The 27,913-nt window shown below is 37.8% G+C and overlaps 1 protein-coding gene across 1 annotated transcript; it reads right to left on the bottom strand.

Annotated features, from left to right (window-relative positions):
- Nucleotides 1-5,213: 5,213 nt before the first annotated feature.
- Nucleotides 5,214-10,348, bottom strand: marco (macrophage receptor with collagenous structure). Its single transcript, XM_043249690.1, has 17 exons — nt 10,176-10,348; nt 9,712-9,813; nt 9,313-9,422; nt 9,119-9,203; nt 8,767-8,838; nt 8,259-8,312; nt 8,030-8,128; nt 7,902-7,946; nt 7,674-7,754; nt 7,258-7,320; nt 6,974-7,069; nt 6,668-6,712; nt 6,530-6,583; nt 6,177-6,194; nt 6,017-6,064; nt 5,590-5,754; nt 5,214-5,482 (listed from the first exon to the last, which is right to left on the bottom strand). The coding sequence occupies exons 1-17, from the start codon at nt 10,291-10,293 to the stop codon at nt 5,352-5,354; spliced, it is 1,386 nt and encodes a 461-aa protein (XP_043105625.1). The 5' UTR covers nt 10,294-10,348; the 3' UTR covers nt 5,214-5,351.
- Nucleotides 10,349-27,913: the final 17,565 nt, after the last annotated feature.

Below are 27,913 nucleotides of genomic sequence, written 5' to 3'. Positions count from 1 at the left end.
TAATTATAATTAAAATTTCATGTCGAATAAGCCCGTACGGGCCTCATGCAGAGCGCGATGAGACAGTAATGAGGCATGTCATCTTTTTTTTTGTTTGTTTGCTTGGTTAACACGCTTCGTTCAGAGCCCTCGCCGTTCCGTTCAGGCGTTTGCACCGAGGGAAGGTGTGTAAAAGTAGGCAGCGTGTAAAGATCACTGATATTGTAACCGTGTACAGTGGGAGGCCCTTTGGGGTCCAGAGACGGAGCACATGCGTTTAGTCATGCGTGAAGAATGCGCGCCTCGCGCTCGCGGAACAGATGTGGACCGTTCAAAGGCGTTCGTATTAGTCGATTCTCACCTACGTTTCCATACGTTTATGCCTAAAGTTCATAAATTACGACGCTAAACTCCATATCTGTCGTGCCATATGAAAAATGCGCAGTGAAATAATATTTTAAAGAAAATGCATGCATATAAGAAAACTTATAATGGAAATTTTATTAGTTTTAATGGAAAGTATAATGGTATGATGTGTGATATATTCTATTGGTGGGACGTTCAATCCTATTGGGAAAGTGCCCAAAACACACTACAAAAAAATATTATGTAATGGTTTTACTGGACATGTTAATTGTTCCTAATGGTATTTTAATGGAAACTATTAGGATTTCTGTGCTGGTTTCTATTGGGCTGTATTTCGCGCCCTCTCGTGGCCAGTTAGAGTACTGATACTACACGTGCATGGAAGTAAGCGGAGACCCAGGGCATGTGTGCTAATGCGTTTTGATCATTAAAGCCATTGCATTCTGTGTTTTACATTTAAGGGACGGCAGAGAATCACTTGATGTTGAACAATCACTAAATGTTACACACCTATTCGCTATAGGCATATAATGCCAGCGATTTTTGCTGACATTATATATGACTCTGTAATAGGAACTTATATAAAAAAAATATAGAGCATAAATGATTGGCGTTAACATAAAATGATATTCTCCTGAATAAGTTTTATCATTAACATCTGCTTTCTAACAGTTTCCTCTGCTGCGTTAATGTAAGATCAGGGAATAACATGACCCCTGACCCCACCGTCCACGACCTGCAGATGATAACTCAGATGCTATTTAATTTTATTCACCTTAATTAATACTCCCTTTTTCACTGACTGAAGCATATATGTAATACGCCTGTACAACAAAAGAGGGCAGTAAAAGACCTACTTCTATTCATCTCTGGACGTTTTATATATATATATATATATATATATATATATATATATATATATATATATATATATATATATATATATATATATATATATATAATATATATATATTTTATTTTTAAAACAACAACAATGATAAAAATTGAAATATAACAAATAATATAACAATAATATAATTTTTTTAATAATAATGTACTTAAGTTGTTTAACATTTATATCTAAAACAATTTGTATGGCTGTTCTGAATGCATCATGAATGAAAAATAATTAAATAAATCAGTATAATTCAGGGTTTAGAAAGAAATAAAGCAAATAAAATTTGAGGAAAATGATTACTTGCACAATTAAATATATTTATATTTATATATATATATATATATATATATATATATATATATATATATATATATATATATATATATATATATATATATATAGATGTTTCATAAGAAAACAGATGGAACTGGGTGAAAGTCAAACGCCAGCACTGCCCAAATGAGACATTTTACAAAATCACGTGTTATAGAGTAAAACGTGACATTTTAGAAAAGCGGTTCATATCCTAAGGCAGGAAACGTTTTAGCTACAAGGCTAATAAATAACGAAAAGCACTGTACCAAAACCCTGATAAATAATCATACGGCGATAATGGAGTAAAATGTTCTAATGTTGGATGTTTCTTTGGCTAATACAACATATAGCAGTACACAACTTAGTAACAGCTCACACAAAGCACTAGTTCATAAAACAGTATATCACACCCATACAGAACAGACAGCGTTTTTTTTGCACTGAAGCAGTGAAGCATTATGTTACAGATCTTGCTCGGGGCAAAACAGACCTGAATAGAATGTGGCTGCTAAGATAAAGAGATTACTCTCTGAGTTTTTGATGGTGGTTGTTTGCTGATGTCCATCATACATTAGCTGAACATGCCTAAAGCCACATTTGTGGTGTGGTTGATAGAGGTACTTTTGCTAGTGCTGAAATCATAATTAAATATCTGTAAAGGCATTTTAATGTTTGCTTGACTCATTGTGCAAATGTTCCCCAATTTCAGAAATGATGGCATGTTGTTTTTTCCATTTTTATATTTGAATACAATGAACTAAGGCTTTCAAGTCTATTTACAATAGAAACAGAGTACATAACAAATGTTTAAACTCAGGGATACTTCCGGAAACCACTGTTTCATCTGCAGATGCCAACTAAAGCTCTCATGCAAAAAAGGAAGCCGTATGTAAACACGTCTCCTGTGGGCCAAGACTCATTTAAAATGGACCGTTTCAAAGTGGAAAAGTGTTCAATGGTCAGACAAGTCCAAATTTGACATTCTTGTTGGAAATGCAGGCTGAAGAAGAGCCAGCATCTCTTTGGAAGGCACTATGAATGCTGAAAGGTTTTAGAGCAACTTATGCTCCCCTCCAGATGACGTCTATTTTAGAGAATGCTGTATTTCAGCAGGAGAATGCAAATCCACATATTGCCGATATTACAACAGCATGGTTTTGTAGTGGAAGAGTCCAGGTGCTGAATTGGTCTATTCATGAGTTTCTCCTGGTGACAAATTTCTAGGAAAAATCTTAGAAGTGAGGGTGTTTCCTCTTAAAATTAAGAAAAAGGTAATTCAGAAAGCATCTTAACTCTTAAAAGAGGTCCAGCATTGCTGAGTATGAACAAGGACTTTAGCAGTGAAGAAAACGGACAAAACATGAAGAGGGAGAAAGAATGTGTTGCACACAGTGCGTGACGGTGAATTAGTAAGACACTAGATAGTGCAGAGATCATGTTCATGACTGATCACGCTAACGTCTCTGACGCCGCGCAGAAATGCCATTGCACCAAAAATTGAAATAATTACTACATTAACACGTGTAGCACGTAGAAATGTGCAACTTTGCAGCGGTGATAATTTGGGTCTGTCACAACCCTACTATAAGAAAAGATCACACACACGATTACAGCACTTTTAGAAATCTCCCCACTGTGTGGAGCCCTAGCCACAGCCCACCGCCGACGGAGAGCCAGTGCCCAATGCAACCGACGAGCTGAGGAGCCAGAGGATCTGATGTCAGACCAGGTGCCAGAGCCAGCAGCAGAGCTCGCCACGCTGGAGAAAGACACGTACAGCATGAAGTGGAGCTCCGCACGCTGCACCAAAGCTGAGGGTGTGCTGATAATACTTCTGGAGCTGCTAGATATGGAAAAGGAACTGATTGACTGGAAAACCGAACTGGAATTTGATCCTGCCCCTTTCTCCCGTCCAGCCCTCCTTCGTCTCCACTGGTCCTCCAGCTCCGCCGGGCTCCCTCGTCCCACTGGCTTCTCATCGTCGTTCATCCGCCACTTCCGGCTAAGCCTCGTCCCTCCATCTCTTCGGATCTGTCAGTCTCCTCCTTCCCTACAGCTGTACCTCTGTCCTCTGTCACTCTGGCTCTACCACAGCCTCCCGGATCCCTGTGTCCGCATGGATTTCCGGCGCCATCCTGCTCTGCCTTGGCCCTCCTGATCCTCCTCGTCTCCCTTCCGGGAGGGGGGCGGACTGTCCCACCCCCGGACTGTTTAGTCTGTACTCACACCTCATGTGCCATATCTTGTGCTAATGGCGTCATTATGTTCAGATCAGCCTGTCATTAACTCATTAGATTCTGTCCAGTGTCCGTTCTCGTCTATGTATACGTGTGATTCCTGATCTTCTGTGTTGAACTAACTCTGTGTGGATTGTTAAAGGCTGTGCATCATTTGCGTGATCCTTCCTGCACCACACTGTGACAGATACAGTATTTAAAGGAGCCAAAGCCAACTGTGACTACAGCACAGGACACACAAACCTGATTTGATTATTTGGAATTAAAAGGAAACAAGAAAAAAACCTGATCTGTAAAACAAATCTGTATTGCCTGCAGGCTAAACAAAGCATTTAGATGAGAGAGAAACATCCCAGGACAGGTCTCAGAGACACTTTCTAGTTGGTTGATACTAGTGCAGTGTTTCTAGTGAAATGTGGTTGGGAAGCATGGTACTAGTGTACTGGTGATGTAATGGGCATTTAGGTTCATAGATAAATATGGTAAGACAGATGAATTAGAAAAGTAATACCAATCTGTCAAAACAGACACATTCTGTAACAAGTTTGTTGCTGTAGCTGTTCTCAAGAAAACAAAGTAGATGAATATAGCCGACTTACAGGACACTGGGCATAAATGCTCAGATCTAAAGGATTAGGAAATCCTGAACGTATTGGTCAGCAGATTTTCCTCAACTCTGTTTACAACACATGGTTATCCACATCAGCACATAAACAAGCAACTTTTAAGGAAACCTCAGCAGTTGTACTTCCTCATTCACGCTCTAAAAAAGCATTTTTTTCAAAATAAATGAAACGCTTTCCTATGTTGCTCAAGTTTAAAGATTCAAGTTTTCCCTGAACGGTTGTGTTAAAGGACACCATTTGTTGCACAGAAAACTATTTTGTAGTAATGCGACTACAAAGTCATATCAGAAAATTGAGAAGTCAACACAATGAAGTCTATTGTGATTACGCTGCATAGCTGTCAACATTGTCTGTAAGTAATACACTCTGGTGTTGATCACATCACGGATTCAATTCCAGTTAATAAAAAGGCTCCCAGGTAAACTAATAAGCATCTCACTCCCAGTGGACCGGAGCTCTTTATAAATGCTAACATATCTGTTCCTCTCTCATTATTATTACCATCACTGACTGCATCATTTATTTATTAGTGTGGCCTCTCACCCCTTCAGAGGACCTCACTCCCAAGCCCACCCTTCCTTTACCCAGGGTCCCACAGCTAATGAGGGGCCAGACAGACACAGTACGAGAAGTGAAGGACTGGAGAGAGGAGGTCCCTGGAGAGGAGAACAGGAGCAGAGATGCCCTCTGAATGATAATTGTTGATTTGTGTCTCTCAGATCTAAAATGCGAGTGCAATTTAAAGAAGCATTGTGAGAGAGCCACAGAGTGTTAACTGTACAGAAATCAAAACGTGATTAAGCTGTTTATTTAGTCAGCAAGTGTTACCAGCTAGAACAGTTTTAGGATACACATGGATGAGTTTGTTGTGGTCTTTATACATTCATATTGTACACAGGTCTTTGGTGTGAGAAGTTTTCTTCCTTTTATTCAGACACAGCTAACGCCCACATTTTCGTTGTGGTTACAGTTATGAACTCCCAATCCTCCGTGTGGACAGTCAAAAATGCTCATCTCATTTCCGGTACATCTCACCTCGTCCAGCCAGATACGTCCAGATCCTGCGGCAGATACACAGCAGTCCATCATGAGAGTATTTCTGGAAACCATAGCCTGTAAACCCCTGAACCATTAACCAAAGACTCTTAACCGTAGATGGATACATCACCTGCACCTTCCGTGAACACCTGAGTGGCCCTCTGGAAACCCAGCATCTTGCACACCACCGTACCGTCCACAGTGTCAAAGCTGTCATCACACACCGTTCCCCAGTCGTTCTCATGAAGCACCTCCACTCTTCCGCGGCTGGAACCTCCCACTAAACGAACCACAGCTAACGACAAATACACATGTATGAGACACGCTGTTGAAATACTGCAATGGTACACGTCGCTGTGCTTAGCAGCAAAAAAGCCAGAACCGGTTGGCTGTAGTGCAAGCCAATATACATTTTGTTTAGATGTTTGCTAAAGTGGCTGCTATTTTGCTGTTATTTAATCAGAACCTCCAAAAGACAATATTAGGATCTTCCTTTAGGAATTATTTTGTTAACAGTGACACACAGTAGTACGCATAAGTATTTATGAAATAATTACCAGAGTCTCTACTCAAGGATCCTGCATCACCCTTCTCTCCCTTCAGGCCTGTTCAAGACCATCATGCATTTAAATGTAAATCAGTTTACTCACAAAACAGGTTAATAAACACACAGATACTGTACACTCAATGATATTACAGATGTGCACCAAAACATACCTTGAAGTCCTATTAGGCCTAGAAAACAGACAAATATAATACAATACAATATAAGATGAAGGAATATAAGAAACATGCACAGTTGGATGTTGATTTCTTGTCAATAATAATCATTGGTTTTATTTTGATAGTCAACTTTAGACATTCCTCTACCTATAGGTATAACTTTGTAACTACATGCCAACTACATCTTAACTAATTCTCTGCTAACTCTGAGAGTAGACTGTGGGGGTAGGTTTAGGGTCAGTAGACATAGTTGACATACTTGTAAAGTTTCTGATTAGTTAGTATGTTGTGAACCCATATGTCTAAAGTGGACTACTGATATAAAGTGTTAACTAATATTAACTCACCTTGATCACCTTTGCTGCCCTTTTCTCCATTCGGACCTTGAAGGCCAGGAACACCTACATGTGACATCAAACTCAGATGACAGCTATATGACATAATCTCAATGTTTATCATATTTTAATGTGTTTGTTTTAAATTACCTGGAGATCCTTGACTTCCCTTTTGTCCCTGTTGTCCTGGTGGCCCTGAAAACAATGATGTGCCCATAAATGAATGTCATATTCCTCTTATATATATATCATCTTTAAAATGGTCTCCCTTATTATGTGAGAGCTGCTCTTTCCTAAATTTTTATGTCTAGACTTAAATCTTGGTTTTATTAATAAGCATTTGTATGTGTCTAGTTGTTGTTTTATTAGTGTATTTTTTGTACACTGTACTGCAATTTGAAACAATAATATACATAATATAAATAAATGTTGTTTTCCTTAGCACTCCTGCAGTACCTGGAAGGGCAACACCAGCGTCTCCCTTTGGTCCAGGTGAACCTTTTACTCCAGGTGGTCCTTGGAGACCAGGAGGTCCCTCCAGACCAGGAGGTCCTAAAAGATCAGGGTAAGGCACAAATGAAATGTCAATTGTCAAATTTTGGGGAGTGAGGGTACATCACTGCCTCAAAACAAAGGTATCCTGATAATACAACGTATACTAGTGAGGAAAATATGATCTCTGAATTAGACTTGTTTGAGACGGTGAAAAATTAGTTCAATGATCTGGGTTTTTTTCTTACCACTAGGACCTGAAGGCCCCCGTTCTCCTCTCTCACCTCTGGCACCTGGGTCTCCTTTAGGACCTGAGGAAGATAGATTTAAGAGTATATGTGATAAAGTTTATGGATGTAAATTAAACTACAATGTGTCAAAAGTGTCAAATTGCATTGAAATGTCTTGTTTTCAGAGTGTCAAATTAGGGTTGGTTATTTTTAATTGAGGCGGGCAATAATTAACCTTGCAACCCCCCAGAATATCATAACAACAACCTAGACATGGTCTCACTGTAAACATCCTAGCATCCATACTGCATTGTAAAAAAATACAGAAATGCTATACAGTCTTTTATTTTTATTATTGTTTTATATGTGTTATTATTTTTAGTAGTTATAAAATGGTCTCCTCTAGACATGCTATCAAATCTTTTAGATGATACCTGGTGGCCCATAGAGACCTGGTATTCCATGGATACCAGGCTTTCCATCTTCACCTTGACGACCATCAGTCCCAGGTAAACCTTGTGTGCACAGAGAAAATACCAGACAGGATTTCATTCAAGCAATACCAAAACTCTTACAAGTGCAAAGTATTTCCACAACACATATGTTGTGTTTTATTATAGTATGAATTATTCAGATGGCCTTTGATCATCATAAAGGAGCACCTGTTAATCCTCTCTGTCCTGTATCCCCCTTCAAGCCAGGAATGCCTGGAGAGAGAAGTCATAGCGAGACATGTCGTACTGTTCCAGATGGGGTAAGAGTTGTTGGGAAGATGTGAAAAGACCATTACCAGGTGCACCCATCATGCCAGTCGGGCCCCTTTCACCTGCTAGTCCTTGGTCTCCTTTCTGTCCTTTATCACCTGGAGCTCCAGGCTTACCTACCTGACCTGAAAGAGAGAACATTCATATTTTCTATTAACCTTGGTTTGTTTTGCACCATCTTCCTTGTATGCGGAAAAGCATCTTATGCTTTAGCAATTATTTCAAATTCATACAGATATAAAAAAATAAACAAACCTGGTGAGCCAGCCTGTCCTTTCTGTCCCACCAACCCTGGCACTCCAGGAGGACCTGATACACACACCTGCATTATAAATACTGACTGGTGACATCAAAATGTCTAAAATGTTATCTACACACGTCGAATGAAGGATCTAAGACAACAAAGGTCAAATTACAGCTTTATCTCAGGGTTTATGTTTCTTTTGACCAGCAGGGAGAGCTAAAAACACATAGATTGTGAAGGAATGGGGAAAGTGATTGACACTATTCTGGTCACTGTGCTCCGCTGTTACTGTTATTGCCATTTTTACCCCTTGAGCTGGGGACAGGTTCTTAGTGATTCGGAGTAGGACCTGTTACATTGGTGCCATGACCCGGAGGCCTCATGCAGACAAGTACTGGACAAATTCATCATGAATATAACGCTTCTTAGCATTATTCTAATGTTACTATCGTTAAATGAGAGTGACAGAGAGGTTGGGGTTACTGACTGACAATGTTTTCAAGGAACGGGAGTAGTTACCGTGAAATCCAGGAATGCCAGGTGGACCGGGTGGACCAGGTTTGCCAGGTGGACCAGGCGGACAAACCATGGCTGTGAAAGAGAAAGAAAAATAGTGGGACATATCTATAGTGACTCCTGACTAAATGCTTTAAAGCAGTCATGAAATGAACAAAAACATTCTCATTTATTTTCACAATTATTCCCAAGGTCGGCATTTTTAGAAATGTTTATTATAGCAGTTGAACAACAAGTTGCAATAATAGTTTTGGCATTTTCGTAAAGGGCAATAAAATACACTTCATACAGTATAAAAATCATTACATTTAATATCCCCATAAAACATGGAAACCCAATCCGTGTGTGTGTGTACCTCTTTGTGCACTAATGTTGAGCTGGTTTAGTTGAGTCCTTAGATTCTCTAGAGTCCCATTGTTCCCACACATATCTGAGAGACACTGTTTAACACACACACACACACACAGAAACTTCAGTTCTCTTAAAACATGACTTTCTCTGTGTATATGTGTGCATTTGTATCGCATCTACGGATATGTGTGTGTGTACCTGATCTGAACTGGAGCTGCCCAGATTGATTCTTCCAGCAGACATGAGTTCTGCTGTCTTGCCATCAGACGATGCACAGTGAAGGTGAACCCAAGCCTCCAGAGTAATGACTACATGCAAAATCATCATTAAAAAAATGACATGCATCAATCAGATTTAATCATGGAACAACAGAAATCAAGCTAGCTTACATGATTTATAAATAGAAATGTACAGTGGTTAGTTATTATAGTTAATTATCAAAATGACCTAATAATGTTTGACGTCCTCAAAAGATCACAATACTAATGTTAATGCTTTTATTATTTGAAATCTAAAACACGCCACTTGGTTGAATCATTTGTATGTACAGAAATGAATATCTTTTAAAATTTACATTTTATTTCTGGTCCATCTCACCTTTATATGCCAACAAAAAATTCAGTCCAATCAGCAGCAGCAAACACAGTACGAGAACTGAAATATAGCAACGTTTTTTCGCTGGTTTCCTGGTATTTAGCTCTGTAACACACATACAGTACAAACACTGATGTTGCTGTATTCAGCAGAGTTCTAATATTACAGATCAGCAGACTGATATACCGCACTGCCATGGATGACAGTCAATATTAGGAAATATCATACTCAGAATGTAACAGCTGAATAAAACAGAACGAAAAATTCAGAAAGCTGTGTATTTAGTTTGTGTATTTTTGCATTAATTTTGTCATTTTGACATTTGATGATTTGATGTTATGTTGAGAAAAATAATACATATATATATATATATATATATATCTTTTTTTAAAAGAATTTCTATATTGGACTTGTTTAGATTATACTTTTTAAAATATTTTATTGTGAACAATGGCATTTTGTCTTACCACTGTGTTGGATGTCGTACCGGTCGGCCTCGTGGAGCTTCATGGTGTTGTCATAAAGAGGGTTTGCTTGGCTGAATACAGAGGCCTTCGCGTCAATTTCGTCCACGTTGGTCTCCATCGGTTACTCCACCACACACTGACCTGGACACAACCAGGGTGATGGTTTAAAAAACAAAACTAAAGCGAAGGGGGAAAAATACGCTGGCTCATCAGAACATCGGTCATCTGACAAAAGAGATGGAGAGGAAATTGTTCCAATGAGCTTCCTAAGTAAAAAGGAAGTTAGAGCTACAGTAGCAGGAGTAAGCATAAATTACTCACATTGCCATACAGACCATATTTCATCCTAACAAACCACACAGCTTATTTATTCAGATTATTTATTCAGATTTTGCATGATTTCTCCAAAAAAATGGCCCCTTATAAGGGTCTAGGGTCACATGTTGCTCCTCTATTTTATCTTCTGTAGCTTTTGAGTTCTAAACTGTATGGATTTTGGTTGTATTTTTGGATATGTGTATTGGTACTCTAATTTGGTACCCCTAGGTGTTTTTTAAAGCAATCCACAAATAAAATTTGAGTTGAGAAAGTTGGCGGTGGGAGAGTAACGGCTATAGTCAGTCAATACTTATAAATATCGGACATGCAAACGATTAGACTGCGTGTGCGCGTGACACGCTTGGGTATTAAAAGCTTGACTATGTATATTGGCGCTTTCGTTAAGTATGACAAACTGTCGAGTGTGAGTGTGTGTTTCTGTCGGTGGGTAAACCGGCTGGTGATAAGGCCATCTGTTTAGACGCAAAGCTTTAAACAGAAGCGCAGCGCCGTCCCTGACCTCAGATCAGCCCTGAACAGCTCTCTCTGCTCACACTTAACCTGCACTGACAGAATGACCTTGTTTACTGTACTCAGTGTGTCACAGTGTTTTGTTTATTTGTTTGTTTGATGACCACACCACTCAGTTGCTGATGTATGTGTTTTAGGGTGATTGATGACCTCGAGTGACCCTGTCAGTACATATCAGACACGAGCGTGTGTGAATATAACACACTCTGCCTCTTATCCCGTGTCCTCCTTACACAGTGGCTCTTTTTTGTAAAATACTGTAAAATAAGATTTTATTTCCATTTTGTGCACGGTGGGTTGAGGATTTCAAGCAGCATCACGTCTGTATAATCTTGTCGGTGTCAATGCTAAAATACTGTTTATCATTTACTTTCAGTCAAAACATCTTCCTTATTTTTCATGTGGAGGAAATTTGAGCATTTGACAATTATAGCATTTATATTTATGCATTTGATGGTTGTAGGTGTGAATATTTTTTGTAATATTATATTTTTTTATTGCATGCATTCTATTGTTATATACATTTTTTATGCTTAAGATTTGGTCTTGCAAAAATAAGCTGATGGGTGCAATAAAATAGAACGATTATTATGTATATATTTAGACATTATAAAATTGCATATCGTTACAACTGTGCGTAATAAATAAATGAACAGACCTGCAGTTTCAGTGACACAAGCATATCAGTATATAAATGCACATACTAAAATTATTACAAAAAAAATGAATGAAGGAAAGAATAAATGAATGAACTAATAAATATGTAGTGTACTGCACGGGTACTTGAAATCCATAACAACATGGAATCTGTGTGTTATTTTTTGTGCTGTGTGATTTCTTAAAGCACCATATATACTAATATAAAAAATAAGCTTAACAGAATAACCAAATAGACACTAATCAGATGGTTTTTTTCTGTGTTTATTCATTATACGCTCATAGGAATGATCAGTAAATATGAATTAATGGGTAAATAAACATCACACACCTGGAGAAAATAATGATTGCCTAGAAGATTAAAATTTCAATCATGTTTAAACACACATTCAGCTTTTTTCAGAGTCCTTCAGCAGCGTCCTCCACATCCCAGCGTCCTGAGAAACCAGCCCTCCTCGAGAAGAGCGCATTCAGATCTGTGATTACAGAAGGACAATTAAAAAGGGTAAACAAGCATAAATAAACACTGCTGATATAACAGAATCATGCAGGAAGTTCCGTTTGATTCATAACTTGTTTCTCTTAGGTGGTGAAACAGCAGAATTTCTCTTCCTCATTGAGAGCAGAGGAGCTAACTTAGAGAATGAGTGTTGACAGTATGGGTTATTTTCAAGAATGACCCCTAGAGGACCACTCGTATGTATTTCTGCTTTTTTCTGGGCATGGTGAAACCTACACAAGTATGTTTCTGCAATTGCTGACACATTCTGGGGTTACTGTAAGTCTTATGTTTGGTCTTACATTAGGATATGTCTTGCATTTAAATTGAACTTCAATACAGTTTAACTGTAGTGTTTTTTTATGTTTTTAGAGGAAGAGTTAGTGTTAATGATGAAAACTCATATTAAAGCAAATGTGCCTGATTTTAATGACTCTCTTGGGCTAAGCTGAAGGCTTAATTAATATATATATATATTTTTTTGTATATAATTTGTATATGTGTGTGAATATGAAGTAGCATCTGAAATTACATTTTAAATTGCTCATTTTAGAAGAAAAAAAAAAAAAAAAAAAAAAAATATATATATATATATATATATATATATATATATATATATATATATATATATATATATATATATATATATATATATATATATATATAAAGGAAACAGCCTTGTTCTCACTCGTTGAAGCCCTGAGTCTTTGATACTTGGAGAGTTTTTATGTTAGTAGTTTATGTTTTTTTATGTTTTTAGAGGCTCACAATGACTTTTCACCATCTTTTTAGTGAAGGTGGTGCGAGTCACATATCAATACTGTTTCAACATGGAATTTCAAGATGTTTGAAAACCCTGTGAGGTCCATGTATGTAACCGTTATTGGGAAACTGGAAAATACCCTGAGAGCGAGAAAAAATCCTGTTTGTCAGGATAATTAGAATGACCCGTTTCCCTCGAAGAACAACAAATCAGACATTATCAGAGGAGAGTGTGGCTGAAACTCTGAAAATCAAATGCAAAAAGACTACTTTTTTTTCTATCTCCTTTTGTTTTTCTCTTTTTAAGTGCAGAGACAGCATGTCTAGCAAACCATTTGGTTTTGTCTCTTCGGATCAAGCTGTTCAGGTGTCAGACCAGTGGTTATCATGGCAAAAGAGAGCATGTGACATTGTTTTATTGGCTGTGACAGCAGCGGAATGCAGTGTCGCTCCCAGACAGCAGCCAGACTTCAATCAAAGCTATAAAACACACCTTCCTCTGTCACACACACACACACACACCGCTAACACACTCTGTCTCGTTCCTAGAGCAGTCATTGCATGCGATTTAACGGTTACGGAGGGACTAGAGAAAAGACAAAATGTTGGATAAAGAAAGGAACGTATCATAATATTGTCCACTTCCTTCTGCTCTAAAACCTTGGCAGCTTCCTGTTGACCAAATCTGATGACTCTTTACACAAATCTGCTGCGAATGACTTTGCGTGTGTATGTGGGACCGGCGTCTCTGTCTTTACATTCTGCTTAGCTGGGATTCGCTTTCTCACTCTGACCTTGTCCTCTGTCAAGATCTCCTGCTGATCATCTTAAACACAATGGCACACCAGGCGTGATTAATAATGAAGAAAGAGAGCAGAGAGAGAGATCCCACAGGAACACGGAGAGGAGGAGACTTAGAAATGGTTTAAAACGCTGTAACCATAAGAGGCGAGACTTTTAGGTTGCGAGGTATTTGTGCATGGAGGATTGCACTCGTCTTTGAGGAGTGAAAGCAGAGTCGTCCTCAAGTGAAACTGCAGGATAACTTCTCTTGGGTCAATTTCCAGACTTGGCCTAGAGAATGCAACTTGAAGGGCTCTTGAGGGACTTCCCACAATCCTAATGAATGTCTTCAGTGTGACTCAGCAGAACATAGTTCTCGAAGAAACCAGCAGGACACTAGTAGGAAAACGTACGTTTCAGCGTATACCATTAAAACCATTAAATATACTTTAAACTGTAAAGCAGCAGCCGAAGTTGAAATTTGATAGCATGGAAGATAATAAGAAAATATCCAGAAAAAATAGACTAAAGCATCAAAACATTTTATTACATGAGTAAAGATGTTATATATTCAAATACATATATTTTCGAATACAATAACACAATATATATTCACCTGTAGAGACGGTAGAGCGGATGTCTACCAATGTGTCAATATTTGGTTATTTTTAAGAATTTGTTATTTTCAATTAAACAGCTGTTAAGAAGTCCTTCTCAGCACACCCTTTTTATAATCTGCCAAAAATGATCCCATGTTTTTTTTACATTTTTCTTTCCCTTTGCAGTCTCTCCAACACGCACTCTTATGATGCAATTTCAATCAATCCAGTCTTTCAAATCAGGGGTTTTGGGGCATTTCCAATGGGTGCACTGGATTTATCTCCAAGAAAACATAATTGTGGTTTCATAGGTAAAGCCCAACCACGTATTCTCAGAATTTTAAACCAGAATGGCTTCCTTTATGTTCTTAGCCATGTTAGACTGGATATCCAGCCATTATCATGAATAATAATCCCCAAACTCTTTTGGCTTATTATTTTCAAGTTATTACAAGTATCTGCAGTTACATTAAGCATTCATTTGTAACAAATAGAAGCAGTTTGAGTTTCACATGGTAACTATATACAGAGTTATCAATTATGATGTCTTGCACAGTTTATGAATTTTGCGTCTTGAGTGTGTTATCACTGGGTTTGAGTCTCATTCAGTTCTATGTCTTTGTGAGAGAATGGGATGAAAAGGGGAGGCCAGTTCCTATTCTATTTTGATCCAGTCCAAGTCAGTCTGTCTTATTCAAATGTTTAGCTGTCTTATACCAGTTTGGTCATTTTCCTTTCAGCAAAAAATCCTAATAAAAAATCCTGATCATTTTATCATATTTTAAAGATGGTGCCTGGAATGTTGACAGGGATCATCACGGATATAATAGAACTGTGGAGCAATAAGCATTTTGCAAACATTCACTTTACCCCACAGAGAAAGTTTCAGCTGTTCCCATTTGTCCACATTCATTTTTTTATCCTTGACAGCAGAGGATCATAATTCAATATCGTCATATCTTACAAATTCTGAGTTAGTTTAACCCCAAGGTACTTCAAACGCTTTGGAATCCATTTGAAGTCAAACTGACTTGTTATAGATACTGGCATAGCCTCAGATTTCTCCAAGTTTATTTTGTATCCTGACACATTTGAATATGGCTGTCACAGTTGTGGTTTGCGAGAGAGAGCACTCAATGAGGAAAAGTCAACAAACACTTTTAATCTTCTATGTGTCACGTCTCTGGACTCGTGCCACATGCTCTGCGTGCCCTGCCTTTACTTCATGTTAATTGTATAATTGTCTTCACCTGCTCCCTGTTAATTTAGTCAATTACCTCGTGTATTTAGTCCTGTGTGTTTTGAGTTCACGTTGTCCGATCGTCAATGTCCATACAAAGTCCCTATCCTTTTAGGTATCAGTGTTATCAATACGTCCATAAAAGTGCTAGGTAACCCTTCAGCTTCAAATGAGTAGACTTCTGTTAGAATTAAAGCCAATATATTGACATACTTTTGTAGTAATCTGACGGAAGCCCGTCAGACCCTGATGGTTTGCCAGGCTTCATAGAGGTTATTGCCACTTGAACCTTTTTGTGTCATGGGAACGTCTAAAGATTCTGATTCTAAAACATCTAATCTAGGTATTGTTATATTACCAAAAAAATAGTTTCAGTTCTCCTTCATATAAGCTACCTGAAGGTGCATATAACTGTTTATAGAAATTCTGAAAAACCTAATTTATTTTTTTGTCAGTAATACCACATTATTCCCTTTCTTTAATGGCTGGAATAATGTTCGCAGCATATTTTTGTTTTAACTGTCTGGAAAGACACCTCCTTCATAAAATCTAGCTCGTAAATAATGCATACTCTGATTTTTTATTGTTTATTTCATGTATTGAAATTTGTTTTTACAAATATGCTGATATAAATCATTAGTGTAATGTCTAGCCAACTCCTTCTCCATTTTACAAATAGTTGCTTCCAATTTCTTACGTCTCTTGCTTCCTTTTTCTTTCTTGCTGCTTGACCAATGAATTTCCCTCTTTTGAGTCCTCCCAAACAGATGCTAGCCTATCAGTGCTTCCAATATTCAATTTAAAGAAAGATCAGATCATCAGCCAACGATGTGGAAAAACTTTCCTCTTGTAATGACAATGTATTCAAACGCCACCTTCCCTTTCTATCAGCTTCTGTGTTTAAAGCTGAATCCAATTCTGGAGCTGCATGGTCTGATAACACTATTGTTCCAATTTTACAGTCTACAACTTGATCAATAAGAGAATTTGAAACCAAGAAAAAAATCTATCCTAGAGTGAGATTTATGACAATGAGAAAAATATTATACTCTCCTTCCGTTGGCTTTACCAGGCGCCATATATCCGTCAATCCAATATCCTCTGTTTATATAGAATGTCCTTGATATTTACTTTTATCCAGAACCCCATCCATAACCTGGCTGAAATCCCCTGCCAAAATTATTTGTCCCTCTTTGTCCCCTAGAATCTTGTTTATCTCATTAATAAAACCAGGGTCTATCTTATTGGGGGGTAATACATTGCATAAAATCACTTTAACTCCAATAATGAGAGCTTCTATACATATAATCCTTCCAGCATCATCTTCAGCTTCCATTAAAATATAAAAGAAGCCTCTTATTTTTTAGGATCATCACCCCATTTAGCTTACTTGTAAAAGATGAATGAAATACATGTCCCACCCAATCTCGTTTGAATTGGAGTGCTTCATTATCTGTTATGTGGCTTTCTTGCACAAAAGCAGCATCTACTTGTTTGTGTTTGAGATATGAAAGGAATTTTTTTCCTCTTATTTCGACTTCCACAACCATTAATATTCAATGTCATAAACCTGATGTGACTAACAATTTAAACCAAATAACTCACACATAGTTGTGCACATAATCAAATATGTTAGGGGACTGCCCGCCACTGCTGAATGACAAAGGTCATACTGTATACCCCTACCCCAAATTAACGATGCCAAAATATAAAACAATAAAAGCAAAAAATGAACAGTCATACCAAACAATGAGAACCGTATACGTTCAAACACCCTAAGATTGGTTGTCACCGGTTTGTGAAATGCTGACTCAGCTATTCATCTCGGTCTTTGGCTGTCAAAAGTGTTCAGAGACAGCACAGGTGCTCTTACTCCCACCCCGATGCAATTAACTCCACTCCAGCGATCTTGCAGCAAACATTTGGTCATGTTATTCTGTCGCCCTGCAATGTTCTTTAATGAACTGTTCTGTGTCCGCACTTGATGTAAACACTCTGTTCTTTTCTTGTCATGTAAAACGGAGTGAGGCTGAATATGCCAGTGCATTTGACGTTGACACTTCTCAGCATCCTTTGTGATGCGTTGAATTCCCTTCACCTTCCGGCCGGCTCTCTTAACGTGTTGGCAAAGAAGAAAATTCTACATCCATCCCATTCGATCATTCCCTTTTCTCTGGCCGCCTGTAGCACTTTCTCTCTGGCTGACGAATGCAGAAATTTAATTAGGACTATTTTTGGTGGTCAGTCAGGATCACGCCTAGGAGTGAGAGTGCAATGCGCCCTCTCAATCTCAAACTCCTTGTCCGGATCAATTTTCAGTCCCTCACTTATACAAGCGCTTTATCAATCCACCTGCCTCCAGCCCCTTTTTAAGACTGATTAACCTCACGTTGTTGCGGCGACTCCTGTTTTCTAAATCCTCGATTTGGTTCTACATAACCTTCAGAATTTTATCGTGTGAATCATGTACATTGTTTAGTTCCGGCATTAGAACCTGTAAGTAAATTCAGTAAGATTGTTATTCAAGTCGGCACTAGTGATATTTCGACTTGATAATAATATTAAAGAGTAGGGGTGTAAATCAGACAGTACATCATGATACGATTCAATGTCGACTTTTTGTCTCTTTTAGAAGAAAACAAACATAAACACAAGATATTCAATACAGTGATTAAATTAACACAAAAATAAAGCATCAACAGGTGCTGACATCCTCCAAGATCACAGCAGTAATGACTTTACGAACTACTTTACTTCCAAGATGGATACTATCAGAGAGGAAATTGTAACCATGCGGCTGTCAGCTACATTATTGCATCAGTGCACAATGGGTCCCCTGAGAAACAATTCCACTCATTCTTTATTATAGGAGAGGAAGAATTTTATAATCTTGTTAAATCTTATCCAACAACATGCATGTTAGACGCTATTCCATCTAAAGTACTAAAAGAGCTGCTTTGAGAAGACATAGATCCTCTTTTGGCTATTATTAATTCTTCATTGTCATTAGGTTATATTTATATTTTATATGTCATTATATTTATAGTTATATGGCATTGTAATTAATTACAGGCCGATCTTGAATCTCCCTTTTCTGTCAAAGATACTAAAAAGGTAGTACCCTCAAATTCATATCGGTATCTGTGAGGACTTCCAGTCAGAATTTAGACCGTATAATAGTACTGGGACTTCTCTCATAAGAGTGCTATTAGTGCTATTGTATCTTACAGCTCCATTCAACATTATTGACCACAGAATTCTCTTGAATAGACTAGAAAACATTGTTGGCATTAGTGCCTTAGCATAGTTCATGGTTCATGGGTGGCAGATTCTTTTCCTATTTAGCACCTAAACTCTGGAACAATCTCCCTAACACTGTTGAGAAGGCAAACACACTTAGTTTGCTTAGTTGCACTTGCTTAGTTGGGAACACTTAATTTCTAGCTATTATCTTCGATTTGATTACACAGATAATTAAACTAAGCTGACACTTAATTCCCCTATTTTGATACTGTTCAGTGCTTTGACTGAATCTTTATTGTAAAAAAGTGCTATATAAAAAAGTTTATTGATTGAGTGACTGATATAGGTGAAAGACTTTGACTGCAGCAGGCTAATTTAGATTAAAGTACTTTTTAATAGGTTGGTAAAATAACATTATATAAGTTAATGAAATTACAGTATTTAACTGTAAATTTAACTTAAAACCGTAAAACTCTAAATTCTGTTACAATATTTTTCATATTGAATTCTGGCAACCACAGCTGCTCAGAAATCTTACAGATTTTTTGTTACAGTGTGGTGGTTTATTCTGTATGAAGAATGTCGACTTTGGCTGAAATGCTGATTTGGTCAATTTTGGTCACATTTCACCTCATTCTTGATTATTTTATTCTGGATGTCTCTAAAATGAACGAGCTGGGCATGCTGACAGTCAGTTTCTTCTCAGTTTTTTTTCTTCTGAAATCAGCTAAATGATTCACAGTTTATTGAGTTGTAATGTTTTTAGGACATTTGTATAATGCATTGTGAAGGAATGTGAAGGATTAAGAACAAACATGTAATTTTTTTTTTCATTTTACATTTTAAATTGCATTTCATTCATGTTAAAGATGTCATGTATTAAACAGCTTATAGACAACATGAGTACTTAAAGTAAATGTTTTTTTATATGTGATGCCAAAGAAAAACCATTCAATCAAAGGTTCTTCAAAGAACCATCTCTTTCTTCCCCCCTTTAAAATTTGAAGAACTTTCTTTTGCCACAGAACTTTTGTGAAATGGAAAGGTTCTTCAGATGTTAAAGGTTCTTTATGAAATCATTTAGTCAAAAAAGGTTTTTCAATGGCATCATGAAGCACCTTTATTTTGCGTCTAAAGATAATCTCACGATTTGCTTTATATAACAAAAATATTTATTTTGATGCTGTCTATAAAAAATGACAGAAAACCACAATATTACAGCTGTCACCATGTTTTTATTATTTGGTTGTTTCAATTTATCAGTAAAAAGATCTGTGGTAAGTATTCAGCATTTATTCTGCCTTCAAATATCACAGGCATCCAACAAAGTCAGTTTCTATTATAAAAAAAAAAACATGTCCCAATATTTCTGGTATTTAGGTTGTAAAGCATGTATTTCAGGGATCACTGGAATTATTTTGAGATCATTGAGGAAATTAGTGTCGTCACATTTTGCTACAATATCCTATTCACCTAATATTACAGTGAAAGAAAATTCCTAAATTGTTCTTGGCATATAAAACATCTGGGATGTTTCATTGAAACCTATTTCACTTCTCAGGAGTGATATGTCTGCATCTAGACTCTAACACATATCTGGCTCCATTCTAAATCTGAAAGGTCATATTGTAAATCTATACCCCAAGCAACTCTCTTGGATTCAGATAATTCTTTAACTGTTAACAAATTTGCAATGAAATATTGAAATTTGGTTTGTACTAAGATCCTCATGAAACATGACCTTTTGTAGTTCTGTTGGTTAAAGGTCTAGATAGTGAATAATTAATGCTTAACATGAATTTAAAGGTGAATTTAAGCATTTAAAAAAGTGTCATTGGCATTCCAAGTTTTCTCTTAGACCTTTAAGGACATTAATATATTACCCTCAAACAAATCCCCAATCTCACAAATATCTTTTAATGCACTGTTTAAAGCCTAAGTCATTTTTCTGTTCTGAAGTCCCAGTTTCCCCAAACAGGAAAAGTAAGAATTATTTCAATTCTCTCTAATAAATAGTTGCTTGTTATTAGCACACATTTTACTAACATACTGGCAGTTATATAGTACTTATGAAGCACATAGTAATGCCTTATTCTGCATGACTATGTTTTATAAAAATATAAATAAATAAATATTTTATAAATAACATCCGGACCTGTCACATGGTCACGATCCCAAACGATCCCCGAGTATCTTCAGCAAAGCCGCTGCCACCGCCCCGTCCTTGGGATTGTGCCATAGACCTGGTACCTGGTGCCAAGCTTCCCAAAGGTTGGATATACCCTCTATCGGTCCCGGAGAGAGAGGCCATGGAGGAGTACATTCAGGAGGCATTACACCAAGGGTTCAGTCTTCCCTCCACTTCACTGCCACGACCAGCTTTTTTTTGTTGCCAAAAAAGACGGAGGTCTACGTCCTTGTATTGTTTATCATATGCTGAACCACCAGACAGTAAATTTGCCTACCTTTTACCCTTAGTCCCAGCCGCCCTGGAAAAATTGCATGAAGCCTGCATCTTCAGTAAATTACATCTTTGGAGTGCATATAATTTAATTCGTATTCGCAAGGGCGATGAGTGGAACGAGATTGTGACATGCTAAACCGGTGTGTACTCATCTACATCGACGACATCCTCATTTATTTATCTAACTGAACACCGCAAATATGTAATCCAAGTCCTCCAACGCCTTTGCCATCACCAGAGTTTCACAAACCCACTATTCACTTCCTAGGATACATCGTTAACCCATTTGGAGTCCGAATGGATCCTAAAAAGGTAGACGCTGTTCACAACTGGCCAGCTCCTACCACAGTGAAACAACTTCAGAGGTTCTTGGGTTTTGCCAACTTTTAGCGACGTTTATACGCTACGTTTGATTCAACAGCTGTTCGGCAACTCCTCAGTTGTTTCATTAAAATCCTTCCTTTTGAACTTACTCTTTGTCTGCCTCCTAACCAGAACGTGACAGCTCACTTAGCCCAAGCATTTTTTGAATAGTGAATTGTTGACTGGAGACCGTATGCCAGACTATGTTAGGCTATGTTAAAGTAAAGAAAGTAAAGTTCTATTTTAATGCGTTATTGTCAATTATAACTTTTTGTAGTATTATTTACTATAAGATTAAATTGTGTAAACGTACATACTTTCTATAACTCATATCTGTAAGTTTACTGTCATTTCTATATTTTATTGTCAACATTGAATACATTACTACAACTACGGTTTTCCAGAAATAACAGAAAGAGAAATGCAAAACGACATCTGGTGGTGGATCACACAGTTAAGATTAGCAAAGGTTTATTCTGTTATTCTGTAAAATGCTGATTTGGTCCATTTTGGTTACATTTACCGTCATGAATTTCCCTAAAATGAATGAGCTGGGCATGCTGACAGTCAGTTTCTTCTTAGTTTCTGCTTCTTCTCAAGTCAGCTACATAGTTTACTGACGTTTTAAGGATGTTTGAAGCGTTGTGTAATGCAAAGTGAATGATTAGGAAGGATATATGTATAAGTGTGTGTACATACATACATATATATATATATATATATATATATATATATATATATATATATATATATATATATATATTTTACATTTAAATTGTATTTAATTTATGTTAAAGATGTCATGTATGAAACAGCATATTAAAAATGAAAGTGCTTTAAAGGTTCTTCACAAGAGGTGCCAAAGAACAACTATTTTTTCCGCAAAGAACTATTCAGTCAAACAATCTCTTCCTTTCTTTCTTTTGTACAATTTGAACAATCTTTCGCCACAGAGAACCATTTGTGAAACAGAAACGATCTTCAGATGTTAAAGGTTCTTTATGAAACCATTTAGACAAAAAGGTTCATGAAGCGCCTTTATTTTGAGTTTAAATTACCCAAATTTACGGATTGCTCTACGTAACAAGCATTATTTTTGATGCTGTCTATAAGTATTTGACAGAAAAGTGTGTTACAGCTGTGACATTAAATCCCAGAAGGCTAATTCATGTGGTTTTAATTAAAATGATTGATAATGGAGTTTTATAATAGTTTTAGTTTGTTTAGACTACATCTGTGTTATGTTTCAAACTCTAAAAACCAGATATCCAATTCTGATATACAAACGTCCTATAGATGTACCAATGGTTGGGGTAAAATAAAGGGTTTCTGCTGGTTCCACGTAAGGCTGCACTCACTTCTGCCACCTATGGGTGAGCGTCCGTCTTATGGCAAGATCCCACAACACATACAGTGAATGTGGGTGATTGACATCTATATTGTATATGATCTTAAATATAAACTTATGGTATACGGTACTGCGTTGAGGCCAATCCTGGATCATTCGAATCCCACTGCCAGAAAGCCATAAGTTGTAATAAAAAGAAACACCGATTTTATCAGCCTGACAAAGAGATGGTGTTTTTCAATCTCTGGAGAACACTGCTGATGTGCTGAATGTGCTCGTACCTCTTCTTTGAGAAAAACAAGATGTTCCAAGGCTGTTCATCGTGCCCCAAATTGTGTTTCTATTATTAATCTGAAATACAGTCAATGCAAGCATCAGGCCATTTGAGGTGTTAAAAGTGGTCTTTTATTCCATTCATCCTACATTTAAACCCAAATTTATTTGTAGACATTACGTAAATGTTGCTTGTAAAGCAACGCAGTTACATAAGTTGAATTCAATGACCTATACAGGAAAAGAAAAGATGTTAAGGCAGCCTTGTGACACTTGTTCAGCATATTACAGCATATTTAAAATGTATTTATTTATTGTAAATTAGTCAAGAATTTTAAAAAAATAATCAATGCCATCTGAAGGCAATAGATTGAAAAACCAGCATATTCAAGAGGATTTTGGTTTTGGTAACAAATAACAATAAGGTCACCATTTGACATGGATGCTTGATCGACTAATAAAGAATGTGTTGTGCATGAATACATATTTAAAACATTGATTGCATACCTATTGCTGCCCTAATAAAGGCCTGTTTCTAATGTTTATGTGATCTTTTTTGTTCTTAACATCTCCCATTTGCTATAGTGATGCAGTGACATAATCATTTTTGTAAATAGTTTCCAGCATTTCAGAAATAAAAGTCTATTTTTAAATTGCACGCACATTACCGTAAAGTGCAACAGTTACCATGCTGCTTGGCAGGGTTCAAGAGGTATTTACAAAATGACTTTTCAATTGATCTCCTCTTGTAAACTCAGAGATGTGGATTCAGATGCCAATACAAATTTTAAATATGACTAAAATGGTAATTCAGCAAGGAATTTTTATATAGGTGGTGGGAGAAAAACATCTGGGTCTGGATCTGAATTTGGACAGTAATAAAATCACAGAGGAGCTCCGGTAAATGCTACTAAATATTACCTTACCTGAATTCACCTTATTTTAAACATGAGCGTATGGCCATTTTTCACACTAGGGGAGGAAAAAGCTTCTGTTGTGAACAGTGTATTAAAAGTTTTTCGTTTTGTTTGTTTGTTTGAAGAACCCAAACATTGTTCTTCCGTTGCATTGCTGAGAAAATGAAATGAAAATAAAAAATGTAAGGGAAAAAACACATTATAGAAAAAAATATTTGGTAACTTTTTATTCTTTGGTTACACCTATTAGTTGCTTATTAGCATGCATATTACTAGTGTCACGGATCTGCCAGGTTCTGCCACCACAGTTCTGACTAACTACACCTGCACCTCATCAGCTCCTTCATCAAGAGCACTACGTAAGTTCAGTCGATGTCCGGACTCGTATGCACAAAGTGGACTCCCTCGCTCCGATGAAGTATTGGTATTCGTTGAAAACCTTCGGCAAGTTCTTCTACACGCACCACTCACTGCTCCAGTCACCGCCAGCACTTCTTTGCCACCTGTCCCATGGCCAGTCCGGTGCCCAACTCTGGATCGGCAGATCAGTGCAATGGTTTCATTTTACAGTGCTCACTAGTCTTTGAGATTCAACCAGCGCACTATCCCACTGATGTATAATCTCCATGATATCAGGTGCAGCTTTACGATGAGCTTAAACATCATGGACTCAGGGCGGACTTGTTACCGGATCCATTCACACATTTATCGCTCACTTTAAAGAGGTGTTTGGCTGTATGGATGGAGATGTCTCAGCGGGCGAGCAGCTGAGTCACCTCTCTCAAGGTACCATGTCTATGCACGAATATTCCTTGATATTTAGTGCCTTTGCAGCAGCCAGCGGCTGGAATGAGCAATTGTTGTTGATTACCTACCGGCAAGGATTGGAACCTAAACTTCATCTCCACATTGCCACTTATGATGAAACCTGTGGATTGGAACAGTTTATTCAGCAAACCATCAGATGTGCATCCGTATGCAGTCCTTTTTTCTATGATCTAGCGAGCACTTCTACCCTCCGTCAGCCAGAGATTACCAGCCCTCCAGAGCCTCCACCCGAACGCATCTTGATCATGGATGGATGACTTCAGCTGAGCGGCAGAGAAGGCTGATCCGGGGGCTTTGTATCTATTGTGGCACTTCAGGGCATTACATTTATGTATGCCCCCATCGTCCTCCATGTCCTGCGGTAACAACCCGTGTAATGCTTAATTCCTCTGACGTATCTGTTACAATCAAAGCCCTCCTCGATTCCGGGTCAGCGGGGAACTTCATTGCTGGAACCCTCTCCCGCCTGCTCAAGTTACAAGCCTCTACCATCGACACAATCTACCAAGTCCAATCCATAACAGGAAAACAATTGAGCAGAAGGAATGTTTGACATCAAGTCGGACCTCTACTTTTACAAATGGGACAATTACACTCGAAGGAGATTTGTTTTCTGGTTCTGGAGGGATCTACAGCAGACATCATGGTTGATTAGGCATAATCCCATTCTCTTTTGGAAGACAGAGAAACTCTTAATGTGGGGTAAAAACTGTGATCCAGAATGTTTTCCTTGTTTGCCGTTAACTGTACCTCAAAGATGACATCCTTGATCTCGATCTTCTGGAAGAGTTCCACTCCACACATCCAGACCACCCAGCACCCAGAGGAAGAGGGAGGCCGCCACAATGTTGAAGTGTTCGGCTCTAAGGACCGGGCCCTGGAGGAGGGGGTAATGTCACGGATCTGCCAGCTTCTGCCACCACCCAATCACAGCGATCTCCCTCTTGAATTCTAACTAGACACACCTGCTCCCCATCAGCACATTCATCAAAAGCACTATATACTATCTTATCTTTTCCAGGTGCCGTTCTCCTGGTACTTGGAAAAAATAAGAATTGTGCTCAGTGTCTCCTTTCAAAGGACTATATATTCACTGGATTCCTCTGCAATAAGATTTAATAGTTTTACTGCAGAATACAGCTAACTGGAAGCCACTAATTCACAGGTGACCTCTCATCTTTACATGACACAATAATCTGTGAACACAATTTGCCAGGCAATAAAGCAGAGCAGCTGCACACTTGCTAAAGCTACTTTTAATGCCAAGTGTGTGAAGATGTCTGCTGCCACACACACACACAGTCACTCTCAGGTCTTGTGTGTATAATTACCATAATGAAACTCTTATTGAGCTTAAGAGAGGTCAGCTGTAAGTGGCCTTTAGCTAATGAGAGCGACAGAGGCATTAAGGGACAGACCGATCAGCTGCACACACACACACACACATATGGAGGGTAATATACGTGTGTGTGTGTGTGTGTTTTGGAGAGAGGGGTCTGTAAGGTTCAGCTCTAAGTACATGTATAATTCATATAGCTCTTTCTTTACCTTGATTGACAGCATGCCCCCCAAACCCCTATTCCACTAACCCACACACACACACACACTTACCATTCTTTATGCTGCACACCGTAACTGAGACAGAGGATCAGCCTCCTCCTATCACCAGGGCAGGACCGGGTTCATGACAGGTGTAATTGGCCAATAGGGGCAGGACAACAGGGCTGATGGCTGCGCATAATGACGTGCACCTGACATTCATGGTATCTCTGCACTGCAGTCATAAATCCAGTGTGCCGGTCCTGCTTCAATGAGGCTGGACTTCCTTCAGTGTTACAGAAAGATCATCAGTGCCCTGTCGGATCGACTGCTGATCATGCAGTGTCTTGTGAAATGCACTTAAATATTGCATGTATTTTCGCTACTAATTTTCACTCAATAAACTCCTAATTTGCTGGTTATAAACAGGAAGTAAGGTAGTATGCATATAAATATATGTCTAAATACAAAACAGGCATTTGCATGTTAATAAACAACTAGTTACTGAGAATTGATCCCTGTACTAAAGTGATAGAAAAGCCTGTAAAAATAAAATAAACCATATTTTAATAAAATGAAACACCACTTAAGTGTACTTTAAAAGAGTGCTTAATTAATCTTGCTTCCAGTAACGTAGCACAGAACATCAATAAAACAGTGGGTCAACGATAATTTTACTCTGAGAATACTTTTTATGTGTGCATTTTAATCGATATTAACAACGCTAATGTTTGGGTAGTATTAAATTAGGAGAAAAAGTGTTGAAACCTATATAATGGTAGCCACTTTAGAAAGAAATGCTAATTCATAAAGAAAATATTTTTAGCTTGAAAAAAGTACTTTGATGTCATTACTGATGTCACCAGTGAAGACTGTGTGTTCTAGTGCATTCAGCCAATCAGTGTATCGTGAGGTCATTGTCCTGTGGCTGCGGGGTTATTAGTCACATGGCATTTATGGGTCAGGTGATCGGCTCAAATTGTGTTCAGAGCGCCCGTGAGCAAAAACAAATGACTTCTTACGCATTTTCTGTTTAATTACATATCATTTATATTGTTTAGTCACAAGCATCCCTCGAGAAAAGCAGACAACACACATGAAATAAGAAAAATAAATACAAAAATACAAAAGTCCTCTACTATATTACAATCACACACACACACACACACACACATTAGATCAGTATATCTCTAATCTAAACTGGCATCTGGGCTCTACAGTGTTGTTCTATAAAAAAGAAGAAATATATTTAGGAAAGTCCATAACAGAGCGCTTATGTGTCTAAAGTTTGTAAGTCACAGTGAGAGGACAGTGTGTACACGTGTGTGTGTGTGTGTGTGTGTGTGTGTCACAGACAGCCTGTGCTCAGGGAGA

The sequence above is a fragment of the Puntigrus tetrazona genome, chromosome 9, assembly GCF_018831695.1.
Source record: "Puntigrus tetrazona isolate hp1 chromosome 9, ASM1883169v1, whole genome shotgun sequence".
NCBI classification, from domain to species: domain Eukaryota; kingdom Metazoa; phylum Chordata; class Actinopteri; order Cypriniformes; family Cyprinidae; genus Puntigrus; species Puntigrus tetrazona.
Note: the sequence above shows the minus strand (reverse complement) of the source record. Positions and strands in the feature narration are given on the sequence as shown.

What these genes read in the sequence shown, in the direction of transcription:
- marco (XM_043249690.1), bottom strand. Translation starts at nt 10,293, where the DNA reads ATGGAGACCAACGTGGACGAAATTGACGCGAAGGCCTCTGTATTCAGC. An exon ending in TGGCATGATGGGTGCACCTG is followed by an intron (nt 7,947 to 8,029) that starts GTAATGGTCTTT and finishes TTCTCTCTCCAG; the next exon opens with GCATTCCTGGCTTGAAGGGG. An exon ending in ATCCTTGAGTAGAGACTCTG is followed by an intron (nt 5,755 to 6,016) that starts GTAATTATTTCA and finishes ATTTGTCGTTAG; the next exon opens with CTGTGGTTCGTTTAGTGGGA.